Genomic DNA, 24,778 nt, shown 5'->3' with positions numbered 1-24,778 from the left:
TGAATTTTACCAGAGGCTGGTAGTGATGGTCATGGCTCCATTTGCAAAATCTATGGAAATGATTGCCTAAAGGGACACGCAACAAAAACCCCTTATATATTTTCACAAGTTGTTTTCGGTTTCTAATCCATTATGTCTGGATCATTACGTTCACCTATGAATTTAATTGGAAAAAATAAAACCTGAGATTTTAAGGGAATAAGTTATAATACAATTTGTAAGTAATATATTCAGCTCTGCTATCAGATTCAGAAGGCCTAGACACACGGACCATTTTTATAGTGTTTTTGAATCCTTTTCAAAGCTTCAGATCTAATGATATGGAAGCCTGCTTCAGTCACTGTTAAAAAAAAAAATCAATGACTTTTTTCTCAGAATTGTGAGATATAAACTCACAATAGCAAGTTATTATGTTCTGCAGCCCAGTTCTAGAATCAAAGTTCTGACTTTTTTCTCAGAATTGTGAGATATAAACTCACAATAGCAAGTTATAATGTTCTGCAGCCCAGTTCTAGAATCAAAGTTCTGACTTTTTTCTCAGAATTACGTGATAAAGTTATAGAGTCAGTATTATGAGTTTAATTTTCATAATTATGACTTTTGTTCTCAGGACTGCAAGATATAAACTCACAATTCTGAGAACACGAGTCTTTTTCACTCTCAAAATTGGACTTTATAACTAGCAATTGCTAGTTTATATACAACAATGCTAAAAAAAAGTCAAAATTGCAATACACAAATGCATATTTGCAAGAAAAAAAAGACAATTGCGAGTTTATCATCTCAAGATTCTGACTTTATTTCTGAGGTTTTTTCCTCGCAATTGCGAGTTTATATCACTCAATTCTGAGAAAAGAATACAAACGTGATATAAATGCATATTTGCAAGAAAAAAAATGATCAGAACTGCAAGTTATCATCTCAAGATTCTGACTATTTTCTGAGTTTTTTCTCTCAATTGCAATTTATATCATTTAATTCTGAGAAAAAAGTCAAAATAGCATGATAAAAATGAATATTAGCACAAAAAAAGTCCCAATTGCGAGATACCTCACAATTCAAACTCTTTTTTTTCTCGCAATTGCGAGTTTATCACTCAATTCTGAGAAAAGTCAGATTTGCAAGATGTAGACTCGCAATTGCAAGGGAAAAAGTCAGAAGTGTGTGATAAAAGCTGCAATGACCTTCTTTTTTTTTTTCTTGAGTGACGGAAACGGGCTTCCATACCATGAAAGAGATATTGGAAAAACTGAAATAGAGAAGTATGCTAGTTACCGCCTTAAGTAGTCAATGGTATCACACAAAACAAAATAAAACAAAGCCAACAATAATCCAAAAACAAAACCAACAATAATCCAAAAACAAATGGCAAATAAATACATACATTGTAACCTAAACTAAATGGAACACTAAATTTGCCAAAAATTGTATCTATCCTTACATACAACATGGAATATTGACTCAATATTAGTCTCAAAGGATGTGTAATCATTAACCAGATAAGATCTTTGGGATTTCCTTAATTCGCTGAGACAAGTATTCATTCTTATTCATCCTTTATTCATTTATCTGGCTGCTTTTCTGTTGTGCTATTACCGAACGATGCCTCACAGCCATCAAAGTTTGGATAATCCTTATGATAACATCCTCCAGCGAGATGCCTTGTCAGGACTATCTGTTTAAACTTCATGAGAAGGACTCAGACATCTCTCTCATATTACAGTAACCATTCAGACAGTCTGGAAACCTTCATTCCCGATATGAATGGATCACTTAGTAGGAGTCAAGCACAATACTTCTCAGTTCACCGCGGGGCTTTTTACTTTAAAAAATGATCTTGAATCATGTATAGAGTCTCAAAATGAAGTAATACTAGAAAGTGAACAAATATGTGATTCCGAACCATTTAATGAAAAAATAGATGGATGAGTGTTGCATGACTGACAACAGTTCAGCCCAGTTCTAGAATCAAAGCGATTTTCATGTGAGAATTATTGTTTCTAGAATTCCATAAGTGACCAAAATGCTTCCTGTGGTATCAATTCCAACTGAGCCAAGTGAAAAGTCTGTGCTACACCAGAGAACCAAACAAACGACTGTCAAACTATTTTGTAATCAGTTATAAATAGCCCCATGCAAACATGAGAGATGCATCTCCATAAACACAGAAATACAATAGCAGCAATTTCATGTGCCTTTCAAAACGACATGATTTACCATGAATTCGTTTTGACTGTGGGAATCTAATGCAGGATGTTCTGCTGACATGTTTTAATGGCCTCTTGAGGAACCTTAGTGTTCCTCCTCCTCCTCTAAATGATGTCTTGAATCGCTTCCATGAGTCTGGGACGGAGAGTGCCAACAATGCTTGCCAGTAACACAGACGCCCTCGTGCCAGAGCAATTCAAAGAAATGTGGCGAAACCTTCCCTCATTTTCTGGGAACTTACTACTCTCTACTGGACCGCTGGTGAATGACAGCTTTTATAGTGTGCATGCTTTTCTTTCTTATTTAAAAAAAAATAAAAATGCTTGGTTTATTACTACATTATATAAAATATATTTGGTAATAATTATATCAATGCATGTTTAAATGTAGCTTACAGATCCAAATACTGTAGTACTGCCCGTGAATTATGAAAAAGTAAATTCTTCTTGGTCCTAAATCGGACATTTAGATCACAAGATGATAAAACCGCCCTCACAAATAGCAGTTTGCAAATATAGACATTTCCTCCCATCTGACATTTTATTCAACAAAGTCACTGTGCTTGTGACCTCATGGTATTCCCCTAACTTTAGACCCCTAGGCATCAGACCAAGTCAATAAATAGACACATAATTCATGCATTTTCTTTTGGCCACAATCATTCCGCATGTGCCTGATAGAAAAGTAATGCATAAACTGACCCCAAATATTATCAAATTTCTTTACATAAAACTGCTGTTTGTGCTCTTTATTAGAATATACAGTCAAATAAAACAGGGATTAAACTTTTTTTTTTTTGCCTGAAAGTGTTATTCTGTTTGCATGCATCAGAGGAGCTAATGCTCAAGACAAGATGACACTGTAATACATTTCCACTTGAACTTAATCTCAATTAGAAGGATTGGAAAATCATATTTGTAGCCTCACCTTGCCTTTAAATATAGGCAAAGTTTTTATAAAACATGTCATTATTATTATTATTATTATCATTGCACATGGGCTTTCACTGTTTTGTGCTCAAAGAATACTACCACTTTTACAACTGAATTTGTCTTAGCAACTTTATTAAGATTCACACTCAAATCGGTCCAATTCATTGGCCAATCATCACACATTTGTATTTTCCATATAAACTGGGAATGCATCAAGTAAAGATTATGAAAGTGCAAATACCATATCAATGATTAGGTGCTTAATAATATAAAATCTGTAATGGGTTACAAAATGTGCCCCCTCCCCCCCCCCCACACCCCAACAAACAATAGCCACCCAATCCCCCAAACAATAGCCTTGACACTTGAACTGTCTTTTGTCAAGAAAACATGATCTATATTTATTATAATTACTCAATGCACAGCATACTGTCACATACAGGACAACTTCTGTCAATCGCTATTTTTTATTTCTTTTTTGTCAAGTTTGGACAGATTTACCATATGCTTCATTTAAACAGACATTAGCCCCACCTCTACCTTGGGAGAAATACATTAGTCTGAAGAAATACTGTGATTTAGTGAGCTTAACCCATTTCGATCACACATACAAACTGTAAATCCAGAAAAAAAAATTATGTGTGCACTCCCCCAAACTTTAATGAATGGAATGATCCCAAAATACCCTTTAACGGACAGGTTTGCCTTCATTTTCAGTTTATGCAGTGCAATACTTCATCCGGACATTAGGTCAGAATCAACACACATATGACATCAAGTCCACAGGATAACATCAGGCGTGCTCACTCAAAACGCTAATATAACGGCAAACCTATGAGCTAAAACCTGTTATTCCATAGCTGAAAAACGTTAGCTAATTTTGTGCAAATTTTCTGAAGTGCTTAAAACTTGCGATTTAGTGGTTACATCAGATGAAAAGATGGGCAGGTGTTCGCAATGAAAATTGAAAAATCAAAAACATTCGGTTAATTCGTTTAAAAGGCTTTGAACAATTATTTCTGCAGACACGTTTTAAGTAATAAGCAAATATTGAAAAGTGGCACGGTGTTATTACGGTTTGATATATATATATATCATATTCATATATTCATTCATTTTTAAGGACATTCAATTTTAAATAAATCGAAAATTAATTTCCACCATTTTTTGTAGAGAAATACCACAGTTAAATTATTGTATTAAAAAAAAATAATAATTGTGGTTGAGTTTCACCATATGTAAATCTGAAGCTAAAACAGCTTCTGACTGTTCTTAGATATTCTAGGAGAAAAAAAAAAATCTAACATTTCTATAAGAGATGCACCAGGAAATCATCAGATTTTAACATGTTTAAATTTGAGAATTACATTTTTAGATGTGGCCATGTGGAAATCACATCTTAACACACAATGAATAGCATCTTATTAAATATAGATCGAGTCAATCCGCAAATAAGTCCAAGTTCATTTAAACAACCTGGGAGAAGAGGCCAGAGGCATGCTAAAGGACAACCGAACGTGTATAAAAATGTATTTAAAAAAAACATTGAGCTCAGTTTGCTTAACCGCCACCTGAAAGTACAAGTAAGATGTGTATTGAAACTTCCCACACTCTGGGCTTCGAGCACAAGAGAGCGGCTATAGATAAAGAGAAGTTTCACAGAAAAGGCACTGTGATAAGTTGCAAAGACGAAACGTTTTCCAGATCCGGCGCGGCGTTTAAACTCGCCGGTACTTTCCTGTTCTAATTAGCCGGTGACGGATTACAGTGATTACGTTTGACCAGAAAAAGAAAAGTCGACTGCAACTAGAATTACTCTTCTTTTAGTTACTGTGATTATCAGCCCAGCTCTTCTGAGCATGATGCTGTTGTGCACTTCTCTAATACTACAGGTCTAGTTTAAAGGAAGGATAGTGTACTTGATAGGGCGGCTAGGCCCTCAGCAGCAGGCACAATCAGCACACTGTCCACTCGGCATGTGCTAGCCAGTGTTTTTTGGCACCTACAGTATCTTTTACATCAGTCGAACTTGCGCTGAATACCATCCTGTACTAAATAGTAGATTTTTCAGACTATCTCACTTCCTGTCACGCCTGCATAGCGCTTTCTGGTTCAGTTGCTGACTCTTTAAAAAGTGTTAAACACTCCAGGATCGGAACGAGTTTTTGAGTGAGCAAACAACACATGCCTCGTAAGCACAAAGGCCTGAGCGGATACTCAAAAACTACATATCTGACAATGCAAAGCTTCTCGTCATGATTAATCTTGTTCCTCGGGTTCAGCTACTTCATCAAAAAAGTGCCTTAGCTACTAAGTGAAGTCAGTATTTCATACAAGATGTACTTGACCCTCCCATTCAGGGGAGCTACTGCTAGGCTGGTCAGGGTCCGAATCACATTTTGGGGTGTCGGAGTGACACGGATTCAAACCGCTTGGAGTTTCGCCCAACTCGACGGACGGCGCAGGAGGCACCGGACACATATGGAGACCTACCAGGTCTAACTGTGTGGGCCTGACGGGCTCACGCTCGATAGCGGAGTCAAACTCGTGCTCCGCCTCTCTATCGCCCCCCGATGTCCACTGTTGAATGGCGCACTCGGTCGGCTCTGTCATCATTCTCGCTGACTGGACGCCAAAATCACCAGCCGAAGGAACCAAACTGATATTCTGCGGAGTCATGTCATGAAACCAAGCCATGATGTTGCCTAGAAGGTTGGCGTTGTCTGAACTGAAATCAGAGGTTTCCGTATGTCCTGAAGGAGCTTGAAAGGGGCCCTCAGTGGCATCACAGGAAGGATTGTTGAGATTGTCATAACGCGGAGGGACATTCTGGCCACTGATATTACCTAGCTTCTTTAGGCTGTCACCCACCTCTAACAGCTCAGAGCTGCTCAGGGCAGCACGGGGCACGTCTATCTCACACAGCACTTGGTCCAGCCGTGTGGGCAGGGATGTTCCGATGGCCCCAAGAGATGCTTCGTTTGTGAGGATTTCTTGAGCATCAATGCCAGCACCGCCTGCAGTCAGCCCAGAGTCCTGCAGAGAAAGCTGGATGGCCAACAGGATATTGGGATCATCCTCATCTAGAGAACCGTGAAGCTGAAGGGAATAAGATAAGACTCCGTTACTCCCAGCGGAGGATTTGTGACTTTCCACCATAGAACTTCTGTTAAAAGGGTCTCAACTCACCATGGGCAAACCCGATCTCTGACCACCACCAAATTCTTGTGCATCTGTAAGAGAAGAGAAATAGAAAATCTTTTGCTTCGTTTGATTACTAAGCAGTATTGCTTTTTTTAAAGCTTTTTTTTATATACTCACTGTAAAATCATTGATATCTATAATGATGCTGCGAAAAACGCAAGGATTTGATACCCACTGCAAGCCATGATTTCTTAGTTACCACACTGAGTATTTCCTTCAGCCATAAATTTTTCATCGGTAGTGTGACCTTGAGTATCTTTATAGGTGTTTTTGTGTAGTCGAGCTCGGTAACACTTTACAATAAGGTATCATCTGATAACATTTGTTAAATACATCAGTTAAATTGAACTAACAATGAACAGCATTTATTAATCTCAACATCTAATACATTTTAAAATCAAACAGTAATGCATGGGAACTAACATGAATATGAAAATTTTCACCAAGTAACATTAACAAAGGTTAATAAATCCTGTAGAAATATATTGCTCATTGCTATTTCGTGTTAATGCAATTACTAATATTGACAAATTAGACCTTACTGTAAAGAGCTCAAGTCGGCATCTGTCTATCCAAATATACATGGCAAATATTTGATGCAAAACTTCACAAAAATCAGGGATACAATTTTGGATGTGATTAATCATTTGACAGCACTAATTTAAACTGGTCAATCAAACAAGTAAATGTACTTAATCTGAACTATCTTTTATGAAAAATGTGCATTTACCTGTATTGAATGCACAATTAATAGTACACTTCAAAGCTTAAAAGTATATTTCAAAAACTGTACCGCAGATACTATAATATTAATTAAACAATTAAAAAACTATTTAAATGTACTTGCTCGTTCATGACCGTTTCTCAACACACTTGCACTTTGTAATTATGTCGAATGAAATGTTTTATATTTGAAATCATTATATAATTTTAAACAGCGTTATATTACATTTAAAGTTAATATATCCAAAATCTACTAAATGGCAACTTCATCAGTACAAATGTGTAAGTACAGCTCTGCTTAAATGTATAGGTGCTGGTAATATAATTAGAATATCATCAAAAAGTTTATTTATTTCACTAATTCCATTCAAAAAGTGAAACTTGTATATTATATTCATTCATTACACACAGACTGATATATTTCACATTTTTATTTCTTTTATTTTTGTATTATATTTTTATGATTAACAACTAAGGAAGCATGAAGTGCTCTAAAACTTCCTGGTATATGGCTGTGTTGACCTTGGATTTTAGAAAACAGTGGACCAACACCAGTAGATGACATGGCATCGCAAACCATCACTGACTGTGGAAACTTTACACTGGACCTCAAGCAACATGGACTGTGTGCCTCTCCTCTCTTCCTCCAGACTCTGGGACCCTGATATCCAAAGGAAATGCAAAATTTACTTTCATCACAGAACATAACTTTGGACCACTCAGCAGCAGTCCAGTTCTATTGAAGGCTTGACAAAAGGAATGCAACTGCTGAAACCCATGTCTTGCATACGTCTGTGCGTAGTGGTTCTTGAAGCACTGACTCCAGCTGCAGTCCACTCTTTGTGAATCTCCCCCACAATTTTAAATGGGTTTTGTTTCACAATCCTCTCCAGGTTGCAGTTATCACTATTGCTTGTACACTTTTTTTCTACCACATCTTTTCCTTCCCTTCACCTCTCTATTAATGTGCTTGGACACAGAGATCTGTGAACAGCCAGCCTCTTTTGCAATGACATTTTGTGTCTTTCCCTCCTTGTGCAAGGTGTCAACGGTCATCTGTTGGACAACTGTCAAGTCAGCAGTCTTCCCCATGATTGTGTACCCTACAGAACCAGACTGAGAGACCATTTAAAGGCTTAGCAGGTGTTTTGAGTTTATTAGCTGATTAGAGTGTGGCACCAGGTGTCTTCAATATTGAACCTTTTCACAATATTACAATTTTCTGAGATACTGAATTTGGGATTTTCCTTAGTTGTTAATTATAAACATCAAAATTAAAAGAAATAAACATTTGAAATATATCAGTCTGTGTGTAATGAATGAATATAATATACAAGTTTCACTTTTTGAATGGAATTGGTGAAATAAATCAACTTTTTGATGATATTCCAATTATATGACCAGCACCTGTATATTTATATCTCTCATTTCAGTAGAAATGGCATAAAGTATGAAGTACATTTTAGTTTTCATGAATGCTTGTCAGTACATTTGGCAGTACACATCAGCCTTATTTCAAAGACAAAAGAAGTGTTTTGGATTTGGATTCAGTCAGATTTACATACTTCCAAAGTGTTGTTAGTGTGCCACATCATCATATGCAGAACATCAGGCCTAACAGACATCTTTTCTCAAACAACGTGAAAGAAATTCACCTCATTCATATAGATTTCTCAAAAAAAGTCCATACTGCAAAAGAAAGTGGTGATAAATGGGTTTATGGTGAAATTTCTGCTTACTCCAGTGTGCAGAGGACAGCAAAAAAAATCCTGAAACTTTACTTGCAGCTGCTTTAACTATGGAGCACCACTATTCTTATATGTATATGTACCAGCAAATATGGGCACCAAAATGAAAACTCTGAAGATATACCTAAAGTGCTGTGGTCTGGGTCATCAGGGTCGGGTGTGTTGCTGCGGAGGCTGGCCATGTCTCCTCTCCTGTGCTGCCTGTGTCTGCGTCGGTACTGGAACTCAGCATACGCCTACAACACAAAAACGCACACAACCGCATTTCAAAGCTGCTTCAGAAGGAGTAACTATATTCCCACTGGACCCTGTTGGCATCAGGCTGTTGGCATCGTCATGTCAGATTAACAGAAAGATGCTTTGAGTAAAGTCAAAAAGGAATAGTTCAAAATTAAAATGATAATTATGGCATTATTACATTCAAAACCCTTATGGATAATTTTTAATAATGTAAAAAAAAAACACAATCTCACAAACCTATAATATGGCATCAGAAGACTATAATATAATATAATATAATATAATATAATATAATATAATATAATATAATATAATATAATATAATATAATATAATATAATATAATATAATATAATATAATATAATATAATATAATATAATATAATATAATATAATATAATATAATATAATATAATATAATATAATATAATATAATATAATATAATATAATATAATATAAGAGTGTCTTCTGCTCACCAAGCCTGCATTTATTTGATCCAAAGTACAGCAAAAACAGTGCAATTTTTAAATATTTTGTACTATTTAAAATAACTGTTTTCTATTTGAATATATTTTAAAATTTAATTTATTCCTTTCAAAAGAGCTGAACGTTTTAGCATCATTACTCCGGTCACATGATCCTTCAGAAATTATTCAAATATTCTGATTTGCTGCTCAAAAAACATTTATTATTTTTATTATATTGGAAAAATACGGAGTAGAATTTTTTCAGGTGTCTAAGATGAATAGAAAGTTCAGAAGAAGAGCATTTATCAGACATAGAAATCTTTTGTAACATTATAGAGATCTTTATCATCACTTTTGGGCAATATAAAGCATCCTTGCTAAATAAAAGTATTATATAATTGTATAATATCATAAAAGTATAATTTATAATAATAATAATAATAGTTTCTTTCTATAATTTCTCTCTATTCCCCATAGAATCCTGAAAAAAATATGTACTCAACTGTTTTAAATATTGATAATAATACAAAATGTTTCTTGAACAGCTAATCAGCTTATTAGAATGATATCTGAAGGATCATGTGACACTGAAGTTTGGAGTAATGATGCTGCAAATTTAGCTTTGACCACATGATAAGTTATGGCTTCATTATTTTAAATATAAAAGTATTTCACAATATCATTGCTTTTGCTGTATTTTGGATCAAATAAATGCAGCCTTGATGAGCCAAAGAGAATTCTTTAAAAACATTTAAAAAAATCTTACGGTTCAAAAACTTTTGACTGGTAGTGCAACAGCATTGAAAATAGTGACCAGCATTATTAAAGGGGAAATCTGATGGCAATTTTCCACACGTTGGTATGATTCTTTAGGATCTTTGTGAAATGTCTGCAAAACACTTTGGTTCAAACTTCCTCAATGATCATGTAAAAAACATTATTTTTTACCTTGTCAAAAACAGCTCTGATTACAGCAAGCCAAAACAGTACAACTGGCTGAAGACGGAAATATGCTAATACAGAAATCACCGTCAGCGGCCGTGGGTGTGGCCTGAGCAGTATGATCATCACTCTGTAATAAAATTTACTACAAAACCAACATGAAATAGCATTTCAGTGTACCGTATTTTCCCAAGAGGGTCTGGCTGCAGACTTGCACTTGCACTCTCAGACTTGCGTTCTCAGACTTGCACTCTCAGACACTTGCACTTCCGTTAGTGACGTCACTTGCAGTCTTTATTTTTTATTTTATAGATTTTTTTTTACGTTTTGTTTGAATTTCCCAACATTTTATAACAGTAGCCAGGTGGCAAAGACGAAAAAAATAAACTAAATTACAATGTCACTTGCAATCGCTACTTTCACTCTCTGCTACCTGTGACATTTGCAATCGACACAAATCGTTCATGTTGCCAATGGTGACAAGAAGCTGTGGTGGTGAATAAACGCAACGCGCAAAGTTTCGCGTTAAGTATTTTTCCATATAGAATAAACTGCCTACAACTCATTTATATCACTGTCATTGTCCATTAAGCTACATTATGTGTTTTATTTATAATGATTTTCTATAGGATGAAAATGTTTAATGTACAATTTAACGCACTGCGTTCTGTACTTGTCTGCTTGCCTGTACGGAGCTGATCCTTTTAAAATCACTTAATGCATTTCATAATGCACGTTCATATTTGCTGGTCTGTATATACTTTGAGTCAACAACAAGACATATAGGCTATGCCTACTGAATTATAATAATAATAAAGACTGCAAGTGACGTCGCTAGCGGAAGCACAAGTGTCTGGGAGTGCAAGTCTGAGAGTGCAAGTGCAAGTCTGCAGCCAGACCCGTCTCTATTTTCCGGACTATAAGTCGCACTTTTTTTCATAGTTTGGCTGGTCGTGTGACTTATCAAAATGAATTAGACAGGAACCGAGAGAAATGAACCAAGAGAAATTAACCGATAGAAAACATTACCGTCTACAGCCGCAAGAGGGCGCTCTATGTTTTCAGTGTAGACTACAGGAGCATTGAGCAGCATAGAGTGCCATCTTGCGGCTGGAGACGGTAATGTTTTTCCTCATCATGACATTTGGACTGATACCCAGACAGCAAGCAGTATCAGCCCAGATCTGGCCCACATTTGGCCCGCATGGATTTAACACCGGCCAGATGTGGGCCGGTTCTGGGCCGAAATTGCTTGCTGTGTGGGATGCGACTTATACTCAGGTGCGACTTATAGTCCGATAAAATACGGGGTATGTGTCAGTATAATCTATTTAAGATTGAATTACCAATCTTATTCTAAACTGCACTTCTTCCAAATTTATTTTCACCATGGGTCGACAAACTACCAAAAATAAAAATAAAAAGTCTTAAATTTTACCAAACTGAAGCTGCATGCAGTAAGCATGCAATAACGGCAGCATACTCAAAGAAAACGTACATTTAGGAAAAACATTCCTGAGAGGCACCGCTCAAGCATCAATAAAATTCATCTTTCTACAAGCCATAAATCCATAGCAAAATGAAACTGTGCCATAGCCTGCATACATGATTTCAAAAGAAGAGCAGCGACTGAAGTGGTAGACTGGTTCACCTTGGAACGTCTGCAAAAAACATATTTCATGACCTTTCATGGAACAGTCAAAGCAGGAAACTTCCTTTTGAAGTTACAGCACCAAAGGCATCTTTTAGAAGACCGTGTCGGGATACATTAACAGAAAAGAAAAATATCTCGCTTTCCAGATGAACGGCATCAGAATTCATAATCTGGAATGCACCGCAATCATTTGGAATATATGAATAGCTGCAATAGAGCAGGGTTATTCAAATCTTGTCCTGGAGGGCATATGCGGTGCAGAGTTTAGCTCCAACCCTGATCAAAGTCACCTGCCTGTGATTTTCTAATGATCCCAAAAACTTTGATCAGGGTTGGAGCCAAACTCTGCACTGCATTGGCCCTCCTGGGCAAGATTATAATAACCCTGCAATAGAGTATGAACAGAACAAATAAAACATGCGACCAAAAAAAGTGGACAAGGACATAAGTGATGGAGTGTACATGACATAAGTGATGGAGTGTACATGATAGGCGCCATTCCACTGTTTGATTAGCCGTTCCTGAGATGGGCTCTAATGAGGATTCTTTAATACCTGCGGATGGCTTCCTGTATACTGATAGTGCTCTCTCGGATCAATTCCCCCGAGAAAGGCATGACTCCTCTGGATCTTTAGATTAGAACAAAATAGCGGTACATTACAGGTCTTCACATATTCACAACTGCTGCAACAGGACTACATCTTGTTCTATAGGCTGATATGCACTGCCAAATCTTCAGGTACCAGCTAAGTAGATTTAATGTAGACACAAGCTATTCCCAAAGTCTCAAAACAAACCAAACAAAATAGTTACCTCAGGAGAAGCGAAACCCAAGTACTCCCAGTCCCATGTCCCACCGGCAAAACTGCAAACGCAAACAAAAAAGTAGGTTCCATGTGATTCTATACACTGTTAGTCTGCAGGTACAGTTGTGTTACAAATAAAGTAACTTAATAAATACAATACTACTGTTAAACTAAAATACAGTAGTAAAATAAACCCTATTAACCCTATTTAACTTAAAGGGATAGTTCACCCAAAAATTAAAATTCTGTCAATTACTCACCCTCATGTTGTTCCAAACCCAGATGATCTTCGTTCATCTTCGGAACACAAATTGTGATATTTTTGATGAAATCCAAGAGCTTTCTGACCCTCCATAGACAGTAACGCAACTGAAACTTTCAAGGCCCAGAAAGGTATTACGGACATCATTAAAATAGTCCATGTGACATCAGTGGTTCAACCTTAATGTCATAAAGCTACAACCTACAACTTTTTGTGTGCAAAGAGAACAAAAATAATGACTTTAAATCAACAATTTATACTCTTATGTGTCAGTCTTTGTTCACAAGAGTATCATGATGCATGCGAATGATGCAACTAACGCAGAAGCCGGCGTTCTGAAATAGAACCTGGATGTGCAGTGCCATGTTTTCAATCAGAGGAACGTAAACGCATGTGTTGTTGTACTCTCATGAATGCGCATTGAAGCCTGACACAGAAGAGAAGACATTATTAAATAAATGCATTCTTTTTCTTTTCTTTACGTGCAAAAATATTGTCGTAGCTTCATAACATTAAGGTTGAACAACTGATGTGACATGATATTATAACGATGTCCAATGTGACATCAGTTGTGTGACATCAAAGTTAGGACGATGCATCCTACCTTTCTGGGCTTTGAACATTTCAGTTGCATTTCTGTCTATAGAAGATCAATAAGCTCTCGGATTTAAAAAAATATCATAATCTGTGTTCTGAAGATGAATGATGGTCTTGCGAGTTTGGAATGACACTGGGGGGTTAGTAACTGACAAAATGTTCATTTTTCTGTGAAATATATTCCTTTTACTTCATAGAAATTTGTTTTCTATTTCTTTTAAAAATATAGTGTAAAACTAATTTTATATATGTTGTTGTTTTTTTCTGTTTTCAACAAGAGTTTACATTTTCTAAAAAAAAAAAAAAAAATGTAGTATGACCATTAAAACTTTGTAAATTGTATTTTCAAGGTTTCCATTTTGCTTTTTTATTATAATTATTTTTTTTTTTTTTACTATTTTTAAACGGTCTGTAATTCAGGAAAAGGCTCTTACCTGCGTCGAGGGGCTTCAGGCGAATCATTGGGTGCCACACCTCTTGCCACGGAGGCCAAAAACTCCTGCCTCTTTTGCTGCACCAGGCAGGCCGCACGGATTATCTTATGACGAGGTGTGCGGAGGTAAGGCCGGTTGACTTTCTGTGCAAGATCTTCTGTCACCATTTCCAAGTCAGTCTAACAATAAGAATAAGAGTATTAAGTTGTCACTAACTTAGAACGTCCAAGGTAAGCATTTCCCATAACTACCATGTGTGTTACTAACCTGCATAAGTTCAAATATTTCCTTTTTTGTGCTTTTGGGCTCCAAAAAGAACCCATATGGGTAAGAGCACTTGAGAATACGACGAGTCTTAAGTAGTTCATGCACTGCATCTTCAATGAAAGTAGTATCTGGAGGTCCGCCTTCTCCTGCAACAACACAGTAACACAATATAGGAGTTAAAATCTAATTTAAAAAAAGTCTACAACACAAAGTATTTAACTTGATCTACTGCTAAATGTAGAAGGAATCACTGTGTGAATGGAAAAGCAGGTTTAATTCTCTATAGAGTACTTTCACTCATTTTACCAACTGATACAAGGTTGACCATGCATTAACATAGCTTAGAAATAATTTATAAACATTGATTATATGCTTGAGGTTTTGCATCTTACTTCCACTCAGAACTTTGCTAAGCTGTTCCATCTTGTCTTTGGCCGTTTTAAGCAGGCGTTCTTCCAGCTGTTGGAAAAGATAATACAAATAAAGACCATCTGAGTCATTATGTCACAACTAATGTCAATCCACAGACTGCCAAATGTCTGTTTACTGACCATATGATGCATAAATGGCAGGTAAAAAAAAAAAAAAAAAAAAAATGGTGGCTGGTTATTTGGTTTAAATTATATCCAGATGATTTCTTCCGGTTTTTGGCCATTCAACATTGCAAACCAGACTTCATGGCATTTAGTCAATTACATTTTGAGACTATGTCAAATCAGGCAGATTTATTTAGACTCCTTTTTTTTTTTTTTTTTTTTTACCTGGCAGCTGTGCTCATGATTCTTAAACCGTGTGTAATAGTGCATGAAGCGATCCAATTCCTGGAAGTTCTTGTGTTTCTTCTCAGCCTGCAAAATACAAACCAAACAACAAGATCAAAAAAGGGGTGTAAATGTGCAGGATCAGACATACACAGTTGTGAGATCTTTTTTTCTTCATTATTAAAAATTCTAGAATAACTCTTACAGACAAAACAGCATGAGCATACATGTACCTCAACAGTCATCTCTTTAGACTGCTCCTCCACTTGCTGGATGACCTCGTAGCGTGTGCAGCGGTAGTAACCTCCTGTAGATGAGCTGTGTTTTTTCCACTCTTCCAGACAGATCCAGCAGAAATCATACTTGCACTGCACACACATACATTCTTGATTAACACCTACATTAAAACAAACCATTGGACTACTTTTATGTCACGAGCAAATGAATATAGCGGTCTAGCAGGCATCACACTGGGAGTTGTGGGATTCTGAGAGCAAGGATTAAGTGTGTTGCTAGGAAACCATCTCTCACTTTTTATTTTTGGAGTGCTAGTATTTGCAATCTTTCCCTGTTTAGTAACCTTGTTGCAGGATTATCAAGATTGAATTAACAGTAATGCATTTCTGCCTAAGCCACACACACACTTCTTGAACATTTCTTTGAATCTTTGAATAGTAACTTGAATAGTTTATTTTTTTTTAATGATTTAATATCAATCCACCGTTACAGAGGCAGAACTTTAGAAACAAATCTTAATCTTAAAGGGTTAGTTCACCCAAAAATGAAAATAAGGCCATAAATTACTCAAGGCATCCTAGGTGTATATGACTTTCTTCTTTTAGACGAATCCAGTCAGAGTTATATAAAAAATTGTCTTTGATCTTTTTAAGCTTTCAAGTTTAAAGGCACTCAGCAGGTGTTGCAGTGCTTCAGTGCATAAGTGAAATAAAAAGTGCCCATCCATTAAAAAAAAAAGTGTATCACATTGTATCACATTGCTCAGGGGTGGTTGGACAACAGAACACGGAAGCAGCTCCGGGAGGATGATGTAATATGTCAGTGTTGTGCATGTGCTAGTTAATCTCGTGAAAACCAACGTTTGTTAACATGAGCAAAGGAAGCAAAGTTTCCTTACTTTAGCAAAGGAAAACCTTCTTTTGGCCTATATCCAAATCCTCTTGACATTCTTCTTTACCAATCCTCATTTTGTAATTATTCTAATTAGTGACCATTGTTTTGTTTTGATCTCTTCCCTGCGCTTCCGCAGTCATCACCTCTGAGCGGCCCATGTGCAAAACTGACCTCGTACGTCATCCGCCCAGAACTGCTTCCATGTACAACAGAGAGCACAAACTAGATTAAACTGATTATTACGTTTTAAATTTGGTCATTTTTCTTACAAAAACGCATCGATTCACTAAAGGAGGCCGATGTTCAACCCCCAGAGCTTTGTGAGACACTTTTTTTTTTACTGGATGTGCACTTTTTATTTCACTTCTTTTGGACTGAAGCACACGCTGAGTTTCATTAAACAGTTTGAAAGATCAAAGATAATTTTATGTCACTCGGACTGGATTCATCTGAAAGAAGAAAGTCGTATACACCTAGGATGCCTTGAGGGTAATTTATTGCCTTTTTGGGTGAACAAACCTTTTAATAATTATGATTGTCCTAGCATAAAAAGCCATAAAGACAAGCAGCAAAACTTAAATTCAATGCTTTCTAATAATCCACATTGAGTCTACCAATTAGGGTTTCATCCAAAATTCCAGTTTTAACAGTCTTGATTTACTCTTCACAAGGCTCACAAGCCATATTGGTACAATTCCCTCTCAGTTTACTTTTTACTGGAAGATAATATTTCATCTCTTTTGAGAAACACAACTCTTCCACTCAGGGAGTCCCCTAGGGTTATGTTCTTGGCCCTTTCATTTTTATAATCTACAAACCTTTTATTTGTCACATCACCAACCATCATGGTCTCAGTAATCACTTATTTGTTGAGATTTATTCTACCACCTGTTCTGATACACAATCTCCCACTCATTTTGGTCAGTGGCACTGGGAATTTTCTTAAACACATACAAAGGAGATTTAAAAATAAGTTGGCCAAAACTCAGATTTGTGTATTGATTTTAAAGTTTTTGTCAATCCCTTTCAAACTTCCTTGGTATCATATCTGACCCTTTGTTCACTTTCAAAGTTCACACCAACTCTCTTGTCAACCCTGCATTCTACACCTTTGATATGGAAAAACTCAATGACTCCGCCCATTCTTAACCTGGTATATACATAATATTATAACACAAATAACCTTGGCACATTGCATGTGGTTACAGCCCTCATTCTTCTGAATGGGAGATTTGCAGTTAGCACAGGGTTTGGCGTTGCTGAGTAACCACAGGCAGTTGGCAGCATCTTCATACGCCTCACTTACACCTGCCACTGAAATGGAAAAAGACAGAAATAAAGTTGCTTGAGGTCCAAAACCATTTTTGGACAGGTAGGAACATTACTTTAGGAGATTTATCTTAGTAGTCACTTAAAGTACAGCAAAACAGACTCACATTCTTCTGGTTTCATATCAGTGACTTTCTGGAGCCACATCTTCCAAGTTTGGCAGTCACACGGTTCATGGGCCTCTCCTTGGCACTCCCTGTGGGGAGAAACACCAGTGTGATGTCAGGCCTAATCTTGAAGGAAATTCCATTCCTAGTAAATATTTTATTTCTATTCCATGCATTTTAGTTGTTGATAGTGGAATGGCGTGTAGGGATAAATATGTGTGTCAAACATGAGTGAAAGATTAACTTATTTTAAAGTAATGTACTTTACCAAGTTCAATCGGTTCCTTGTACACGCCAGGTCCAGGACGTTCTTTTTTTAACATTTACCATGGTATTTTCCCTGATATCTACTACCCAATTAGGATGGTGACATACCAGCTGAGAACCACTGAAATAAAACAATGCTGGCAGGCTGTTGACCACAGACGCCTTTTAAACGGCAGCTCCTTACGTATTAGATGAAGTCCATATTCACTCAGATAGATTAAATATGTGAGAGAGGGGAGGGTGTTCTGACTCAAAAGCAATGCTCAGACCTGGCACAGGCAGTGATGAGATACGAGCCCACTGTGTGGGTGTGTGTACATGTCTGTGTTTGTGTGTTGGGGACATAAGGGCCAGAGCTGTGGGAAAGAGAAACTCAGCCAGCTGCATCGCCACAGACCACTGTGAGCAGAACATGCATACAAACACACATTCTTCCTTCATTTATATATATGTAATACACGTGTGACCTTTTGACAATGTATCTTTAACAGAATTGCATTACTAAAATAATTAAGTGCAGAATATGAGTCCTTTAGAAATACGATTAATATTATTTAATTACTATTAATATCTTTCCTTTAAATCATGTTAAATTATGTAGTGAACTGGAGGTTTCGTTCAGAATTCCACATGGTATAATGGTATAATGACTTGAGAGATTTGTATCAGTGACTGGCACTGACCAGCAGAAAAGATGGCCCTTGCCACAGTCCACAGCAGGGGCCTGGAGGCGAGGAAAACTGAGAGGGTCAGAGGTGCTGGCACCTGGCCCCTGTCCGGCCAATCGCACTGCTCTATCACAGCCAGCCCGCGGGCACCACCGGATGGCAGGATTATTCTCCACAAATGCCTGAAGAAGAACAAGAAAAACAGTAAAGAGGAGGATGGAGAAATAATAAAGGAGAAAACAAGTAAGGGGGGCATTTAATATGCAAGAAACTGCCTTATCTTTTAATATGTGGCTCTCTGCAATTCTCTGATTCTGATGTAAAATAACTGAACTGCATATTTTACCATTTTAAACGGCAATATGCAACATTTATATCATGTCCTCTTTTTTTTCTTAACAACAAAAATATTGAATAGCATAGCAAATTTTTTACTTAATGGTTTCTCGATCTAGTAAAAAAGCAAGAAAACAGTATCACTGGTTTTAAGAACAACAAACCAGCAACAGATACAAAAAGTTAGATGGGGTAACTTAAAATTCTCTTTAAAAATATATAAACTTATATTGTTATATTATACTTCTCTACTGTTCAATAGTTTGGGGGTCAAAAATTTTTTTGTTCGTGTGTTTTTGAATACGTCTATTGTACCCACCAAGACTGACCACTTTATTTGATCCAAAATTCAGTAAAACAGCAATATTGGGAAATAAGTACACTTTAAATTAACTTGTTTATATTTTAATTTATAACGTAGTTTATTCTTGTTATGGCAAAGCTGAATTTTCATCAGCCATTATATCATCATTCTTGTGTCACATGATCCTTCAAAAATAATTCTAATATGCTGACTTTTGAAGAAACATGTCTTATTATGCTGCTTAATATTTCTGTGGAAACAATGATACATTTTTAAATCAGGATTCTTTGATGAATATAAAGTTATAAATAACAGCATTTTACCTGAAAAAAAAAAATCACTTCTGATCAACCAAATTCACTCTTATTCATAATTTATTATTATTAGTATTAATTGACCCCAAAATTCTGATTTGTGGTGTGTATACATTAAAAATGTAACTTGTAAAATTCCCACATGTGTATATCTATTTATTTGGTAAGTATATGTAAATAATAGGTAGGATAAAGTATAGTCCAGGTTTCTCTCAGGATTTATTCTACAATAAAATAATCAGCTGGCTGTACATTATTCCTTAAACATTAATCATTCTCAGATGAAACTGAATGATTTCTGAGTGTAAAGATTCGCTTCATCTAATTTGCTGGGTCTTGTTATGATGCTGGGATCTGAGTTAATTTTTACCAACAACTCCAGAAGTCCGTTAGTACACTCTGACCCTAAAAATGGCAACAACAGAGCTCAGACGCCCCTGTGGAAGATTCAACATCTCCATGGCAACATAATGAAAGCCTTGGGACTCCACAGCGTGAGAAGTGTCATTCTCAGACATTCTCAGATGAGAGCTGCCATTGTTACAGTTACTTCAACCCTCTCAGCTCCCATTTCAATGCTCCACCGTTCTGGACAGACTTCACAATAACACTAAACACATAAACTCCACTGAGGACTGATCTGTGTGTCTGTGAAAACCACCTATGAACTCACAATCACAGGGTTTGAATCAAAACTGGGGCCTAATATATTGACTGACTGCTGAATTACTTAATCTATCTTTCTGTTTAACTCACCACATCACTGAACAATACAATACAGTATCCATGAACATAATTAAGACTAATGTGCATCTAATCTTGTAATTATACCTTGATGTCAAACTGCAGATAACGTTTGTCCATCTCTCTGGACACAATGCTCTCAATAACCTCGACAGGAACCAGCTGGAAGCAGTCATAGGCTGGGCAGAAGATATTGTGGGCCTCCCCCTCCTGAATCTTCATATTCAGGAAACTGCCAAGGGCAAAGTACAAATGATCATTAAAGCAGTAGTGAGAACTGACAGTGATTGTAATGGGACTGAAGCACTGAATCAAAGCCTCCACAGAAAACACCCTCACCTTTCCCAGCATCCTCTGCAGAACTCATGACCGCATGGAATATCAACAGGATCCTCAAACATGGAGGCTGCACACATACAAATGCCACACTGACAGCGGAGAACAAAGAAAAATATTTGTGAGAAAATATCTACATAATAGGCATACCTGTCGAATTCATTCTATACATGAAGCAGCATAAAATGGGTCAGAATTATAAACATTTGATAAAATGAAGTTTGGCCATTTCATTTAGTGACAGACTACACTAGCCAAGAGATTTTCTCTAACTCCTCGAGCTTATTTAACAATTATCAAGTTTGTTTCTAGCATAGGCTGTGGCTTTATTGTGAAAGTGGTGATCATGCACCTATTTTTAGGCTATAAGGTCAGGCTTTTTATTGATACATGAAAGAACTGATTGTGCTACGACATACTGAGTCTGATCGCTCATGAACCAAGCTCGCCTCACAAAGCTACGGGTCTCTTGGAAATTATAGTCAGTGTTGTGTGATATGTTGGTAAGTTTGTGTCCAAATCAACATACTTTTTAACTAATCTGTCATTTTAACACTCAAGGTTCATACACATTTTAACCAATGAATTTCCATGACTTTTGAGACAATATTAATGACCAAATAATTAATTTTCCTATTGCTCAGTGGAAGAGCATTGCATTAGCAGCGCAAAAGGTTGTGGGTTCAATTCCCATGGAACACAGATAGGGCCCTATTTAAACGATCTGAAACGCAAGTGTCAAAGCGCGAAGCGCAAGTAAGTTTGTGGGCGGGTCTCGGCGCTGTTGCTATTTTCCCGGCGGGATAAATGGCTCTTGCGCCCGGCGCAAATCTAAAATGGGTTGGTCTGAAGTAGCTTCATTATTCATAGGTGTGGTTTGGGCGTAACGTGAAATAAACCAATCAGAGCGTCATCCAACATTCCCTTTAAAAGCAGGTGCGCAAGTTCCATTATGGATTGCTATTATTATGGCGTATTTACCAGGCGCACGCCAGGAGCGGTTCACAGCCGAGGAGACTGATGTTCTTGTAAGAGCAGTGAAAGACAGAGAAGTTGTGTTGTATGGCGATGGGAGAAACCCACCCAAAATACACCACAATGATTTCCGTCATCTCATGTGTTAATATTTTTTTTTAGTGTAACAATTTATGATATGCAAAAATAACTGTTGCATCTGTGTAGATTACATGAGCAAAGTGTATGCGCGTTGTGCACGCTATACATTATGGTCAAGCATGCGCCCTTAAAATAGCATAATAAACAACGCGCAACGCGCCACTGACTTTAGACTAGGTTTTTTCTGGTCAGTGGCGCAATTGTTTAATGGAACAGCAAAATAGCACCAGGGATTGTTTGCGCCGGAACACGCCTCCTTTTTTGCGCTGAACCGCCCAGGGAGCGCAAGTTCATTCACTAGTTTAGCGACGTGCTTCTGTGGAGGGAAAAGCGCGCTTTGCGCGGGTGCAAAATAGGAATGACACATGCGTCGGTGTACAAAGTCAATTGCGCTGGGTGCAAGATAGGGCCCATACTGGTTAAAAAAAAAAAAAAAAAAGTATGTGCACTGTAAGTCATTTTGGATAAAAAGGATCTGCTAAATGCATAAATGTAAATGTTAGCCAATCATTTTAAAATGAATGATGTCAGACAACGTGGTGACAGTTTACAGTCGGTACCTAATGATGCATTATTTTACAATAAGAATAAAAATGCATTCAAATGTATGATTGCACATGTGAACTGAAATGCCTATTAAATGGTACTTGTTTGCTTTCTATTTGGTTTTAATAAGAAGTACAGGTTAAAACTGCGCCAGACGTTACTCTAAGCAGAGAACATATCACCACATCACTGAATATTGTATATTGTCAGTTAAACCCAGGACCTGAAAAACTGTTCTGGTCTAACAGCAGCGACAGTATTTAGGTACAAAAATTGAATAAACCGTAAATTAAAAACAGATTAAAGTTACAAAAGTTATTCAGTCAAGAGCAGCGAGTGATTTTCTGTCTTTTGTTGCTTGATTAACATTAATGATAATAGTGACAATAGCACGGCTTTGGACACAATGCACGGTTCAAATCCAGCTACTCGTGCATTTACTTTCACAAACGTTTAAATTAACTTGAGACAAAACTTAAAATTAATTAAATTAAGACTAACTATTGTACATCATTCTCCACAGAAGCGGTTGTAACATCACTAATAGAGGACCAAATCTGATCCCTCACCAAGGAGCGATCATCATCAGCCGGGGTTAGGCTGATTTCGTCAGGGGAGGTGATGGATGAGCGAGTGGTGCGAGGCGTACGGGGCGAAGGCAGGGTGTCCCAGGTGTTATAGCCTCTGGGCGGGGGAGTTGGCATCTGAACGCCTGAGCGCTGACAGCAGTTTTCAGCATTAGACATCCACGCTTCCAGGAGTTTCTCTCTGTCCCAGTCTAAATTTCAAAGGGAAACTTGGGTAAGTATGCATGGCAAAAAAAAAATGAAGAGCTACACGATTCTAAAAATACACATTAATTCACCTATCAAATGCCTTTTTCAGTGGAATTGTAACTGATTCGAGAGTTAAACAAAGCTGTTCTTCCGGGTGGAAAAACCTACCCAGATGTTCAGAAGGCTGTTTTCCCACATGATATGAGAGCACTTATTTGTCTTGATATGAAACCTGCCAATCATGGCTGGTATACACCCCCAAGGTTAGGAAAAAAAGGAAGTATGCTTTTAGCAATAATGAGTAACCATTAAAATGCATGTTAAGACATTCATTACTTAAAAGGTGCAAAGACATTCACTTATTTTTTAGGCTCCAGTTTCCTCTTCCTCTAGTTCAAGAGACGGTGGCGGCATTTAAAAAGGACATATGCTTTGATATCTTTGAATGAACTTATCGGTCAACATCAATGAAGTGTGCTGGGGTAAGAAAAGATAAGAAATGACACTTCCCAAAGGAAATCCTGGAGACAGATTCCAGACGCTGAAGGCAAGATAACAGACTAAAGTCCAAGGCAAAACACAGACAAATACTACCAAATTAAACTTGCTTGCAAAGAAAAGTGTGAGATTTCCCCAAATGAAAATCCTCAAAGTGCATTACACCAGTTGTTTGAGCTCTACCGTTGTAGTTTCAGGAGTCAAGAGTGTGAATAAGATTAAAAGAAGGTGAAACTGCATATCTGAGCCTCGGCTGGCGGTCTCCAGAGAAGCCGTGGCAATAATAGCAGCGCACATGAATCAGAGCTCTGCCCTTTTCTCCCATGGGCTCTAGTCATCTGGAACAAGGCCTGCTAGAAAGGCTGCTGGAGATTAAAAAAAAGAAAGCACTGATCCAATTATGAGTCTTTTGCCAGAGAGTTTAGCAGCTCTAAACATGAGTGCTCTTGTAAAATTAAGGAGAAGGAAACCTCTAGGTCTGCTTTGTGAGCATGGATGCTTTTAGATCTCTCCAAGGAAAATGCCATACCGGTTTCCAACAGCTGTAAATTTACATGAACATATATTCTTCATAAGTTAGGAACTGGAAGGATTGCGTCAGAATGAACCGAATAAGTAGGCCTGCACAGAATATGTGCTCACAGATGCACACAGAATTCAACGGCCATGACCCCACACAACATTTTATAAATTTCCTGTCCCTTGCATATTTGTTTTCTAAATAATAGACAGAAGCATGATTTCCCTAATAGTCAGAACAACCACCGTATCCGTTCAAACCAAATTAAAAGCCTTATCAGGTTTTTGAGTAAAGTGGATGTGGATAACAGTCAATATGCTAGTAATAAGCAACTTGTTAATAATAAATAGTGTTCCCTATTATAAAGTCTAACCAAAATGTCACAGCTGCTCTTTTATATTAAATACAAATGCATGATGGTCACTTGCTGTCCAAAAAAAAAAAAAAAAAAAAGGAACAGAAATAAACCAAACCAAGCAAACCGGTCACACTTTATTTTAAGGTCAAATTCTCTCTATTAACAAACCAAAAAACTACTATT

General features: G+C 37.1%; 1 protein-coding gene across 2 annotated transcripts in view; it reads right to left on the bottom strand.

Annotated features, from left to right (window-relative positions):
- Nucleotides 1-3,255: 3,255 nt before the first annotated feature.
- Nucleotides 3,256-24,778, bottom strand: part of LOC127974938 (ankyrin repeat and IBR domain-containing protein 1-like) — a 34,781-nt gene continuing 13,258 nt past the window's right edge. The window contains exons 6-21 of one of the 2 annotated variants that reach the window (XM_052578538.1): nucleotides 23,013-23,221; nucleotides 20,785-20,873; nucleotides 20,533-20,677; nucleotides 18,763-18,929; nucleotides 17,813-17,901; nucleotides 17,560-17,690; nucleotides 15,479-15,613; nucleotides 15,246-15,332; nucleotides 14,877-14,943; nucleotides 14,485-14,630; nucleotides 14,218-14,396; nucleotides 12,932-12,983; nucleotides 12,673-12,747; nucleotides 8,940-9,051; nucleotides 6,330-6,373; nucleotides 3,256-6,239 (exon numbers count right to left, since the gene is read on the bottom strand). In XM_052578538.1, the coding sequence (XP_052434498.1) occupies nucleotides 5,469-6,239; nucleotides 6,330-6,373; nucleotides 8,940-9,051; nucleotides 12,673-12,747; nucleotides 12,932-12,983; nucleotides 14,218-14,396; nucleotides 14,485-14,630; nucleotides 14,877-14,943; nucleotides 15,246-15,332; nucleotides 15,479-15,613; nucleotides 17,560-17,690; nucleotides 17,813-17,901; nucleotides 18,763-18,929; nucleotides 20,533-20,677; nucleotides 20,785-20,873; nucleotides 23,013-23,221 (2,498 nt within the window). In that variant the 3' untranslated portion in view covers nucleotides 3,256-5,468. The remainder of the gene's footprint in view (nucleotides 6,240-6,329; nucleotides 6,374-8,939; nucleotides 9,052-12,672; nucleotides 12,748-12,931; nucleotides 12,984-14,217; nucleotides 14,397-14,484; nucleotides 14,631-14,876; nucleotides 14,944-15,245; nucleotides 15,333-15,478; nucleotides 15,614-17,559; nucleotides 17,691-17,812; nucleotides 17,902-18,762; nucleotides 18,930-20,532; nucleotides 20,678-20,784; nucleotides 20,874-23,012; nucleotides 23,222-24,778) is intronic. The other variant, XM_052578539.1, reaches the window with a different exon arrangement.

Source organism: Carassius gibelio, chromosome B16 (genome assembly GCF_023724105.1).
Source record: "Carassius gibelio isolate Cgi1373 ecotype wild population from Czech Republic chromosome B16, carGib1.2-hapl.c, whole genome shotgun sequence".
Classification (NCBI taxonomy): domain Eukaryota; kingdom Metazoa; phylum Chordata; class Actinopteri; order Cypriniformes; family Cyprinidae; genus Carassius; species Carassius gibelio.
This window is presented reverse-complemented; position numbering and strand designations above follow the sequence as displayed.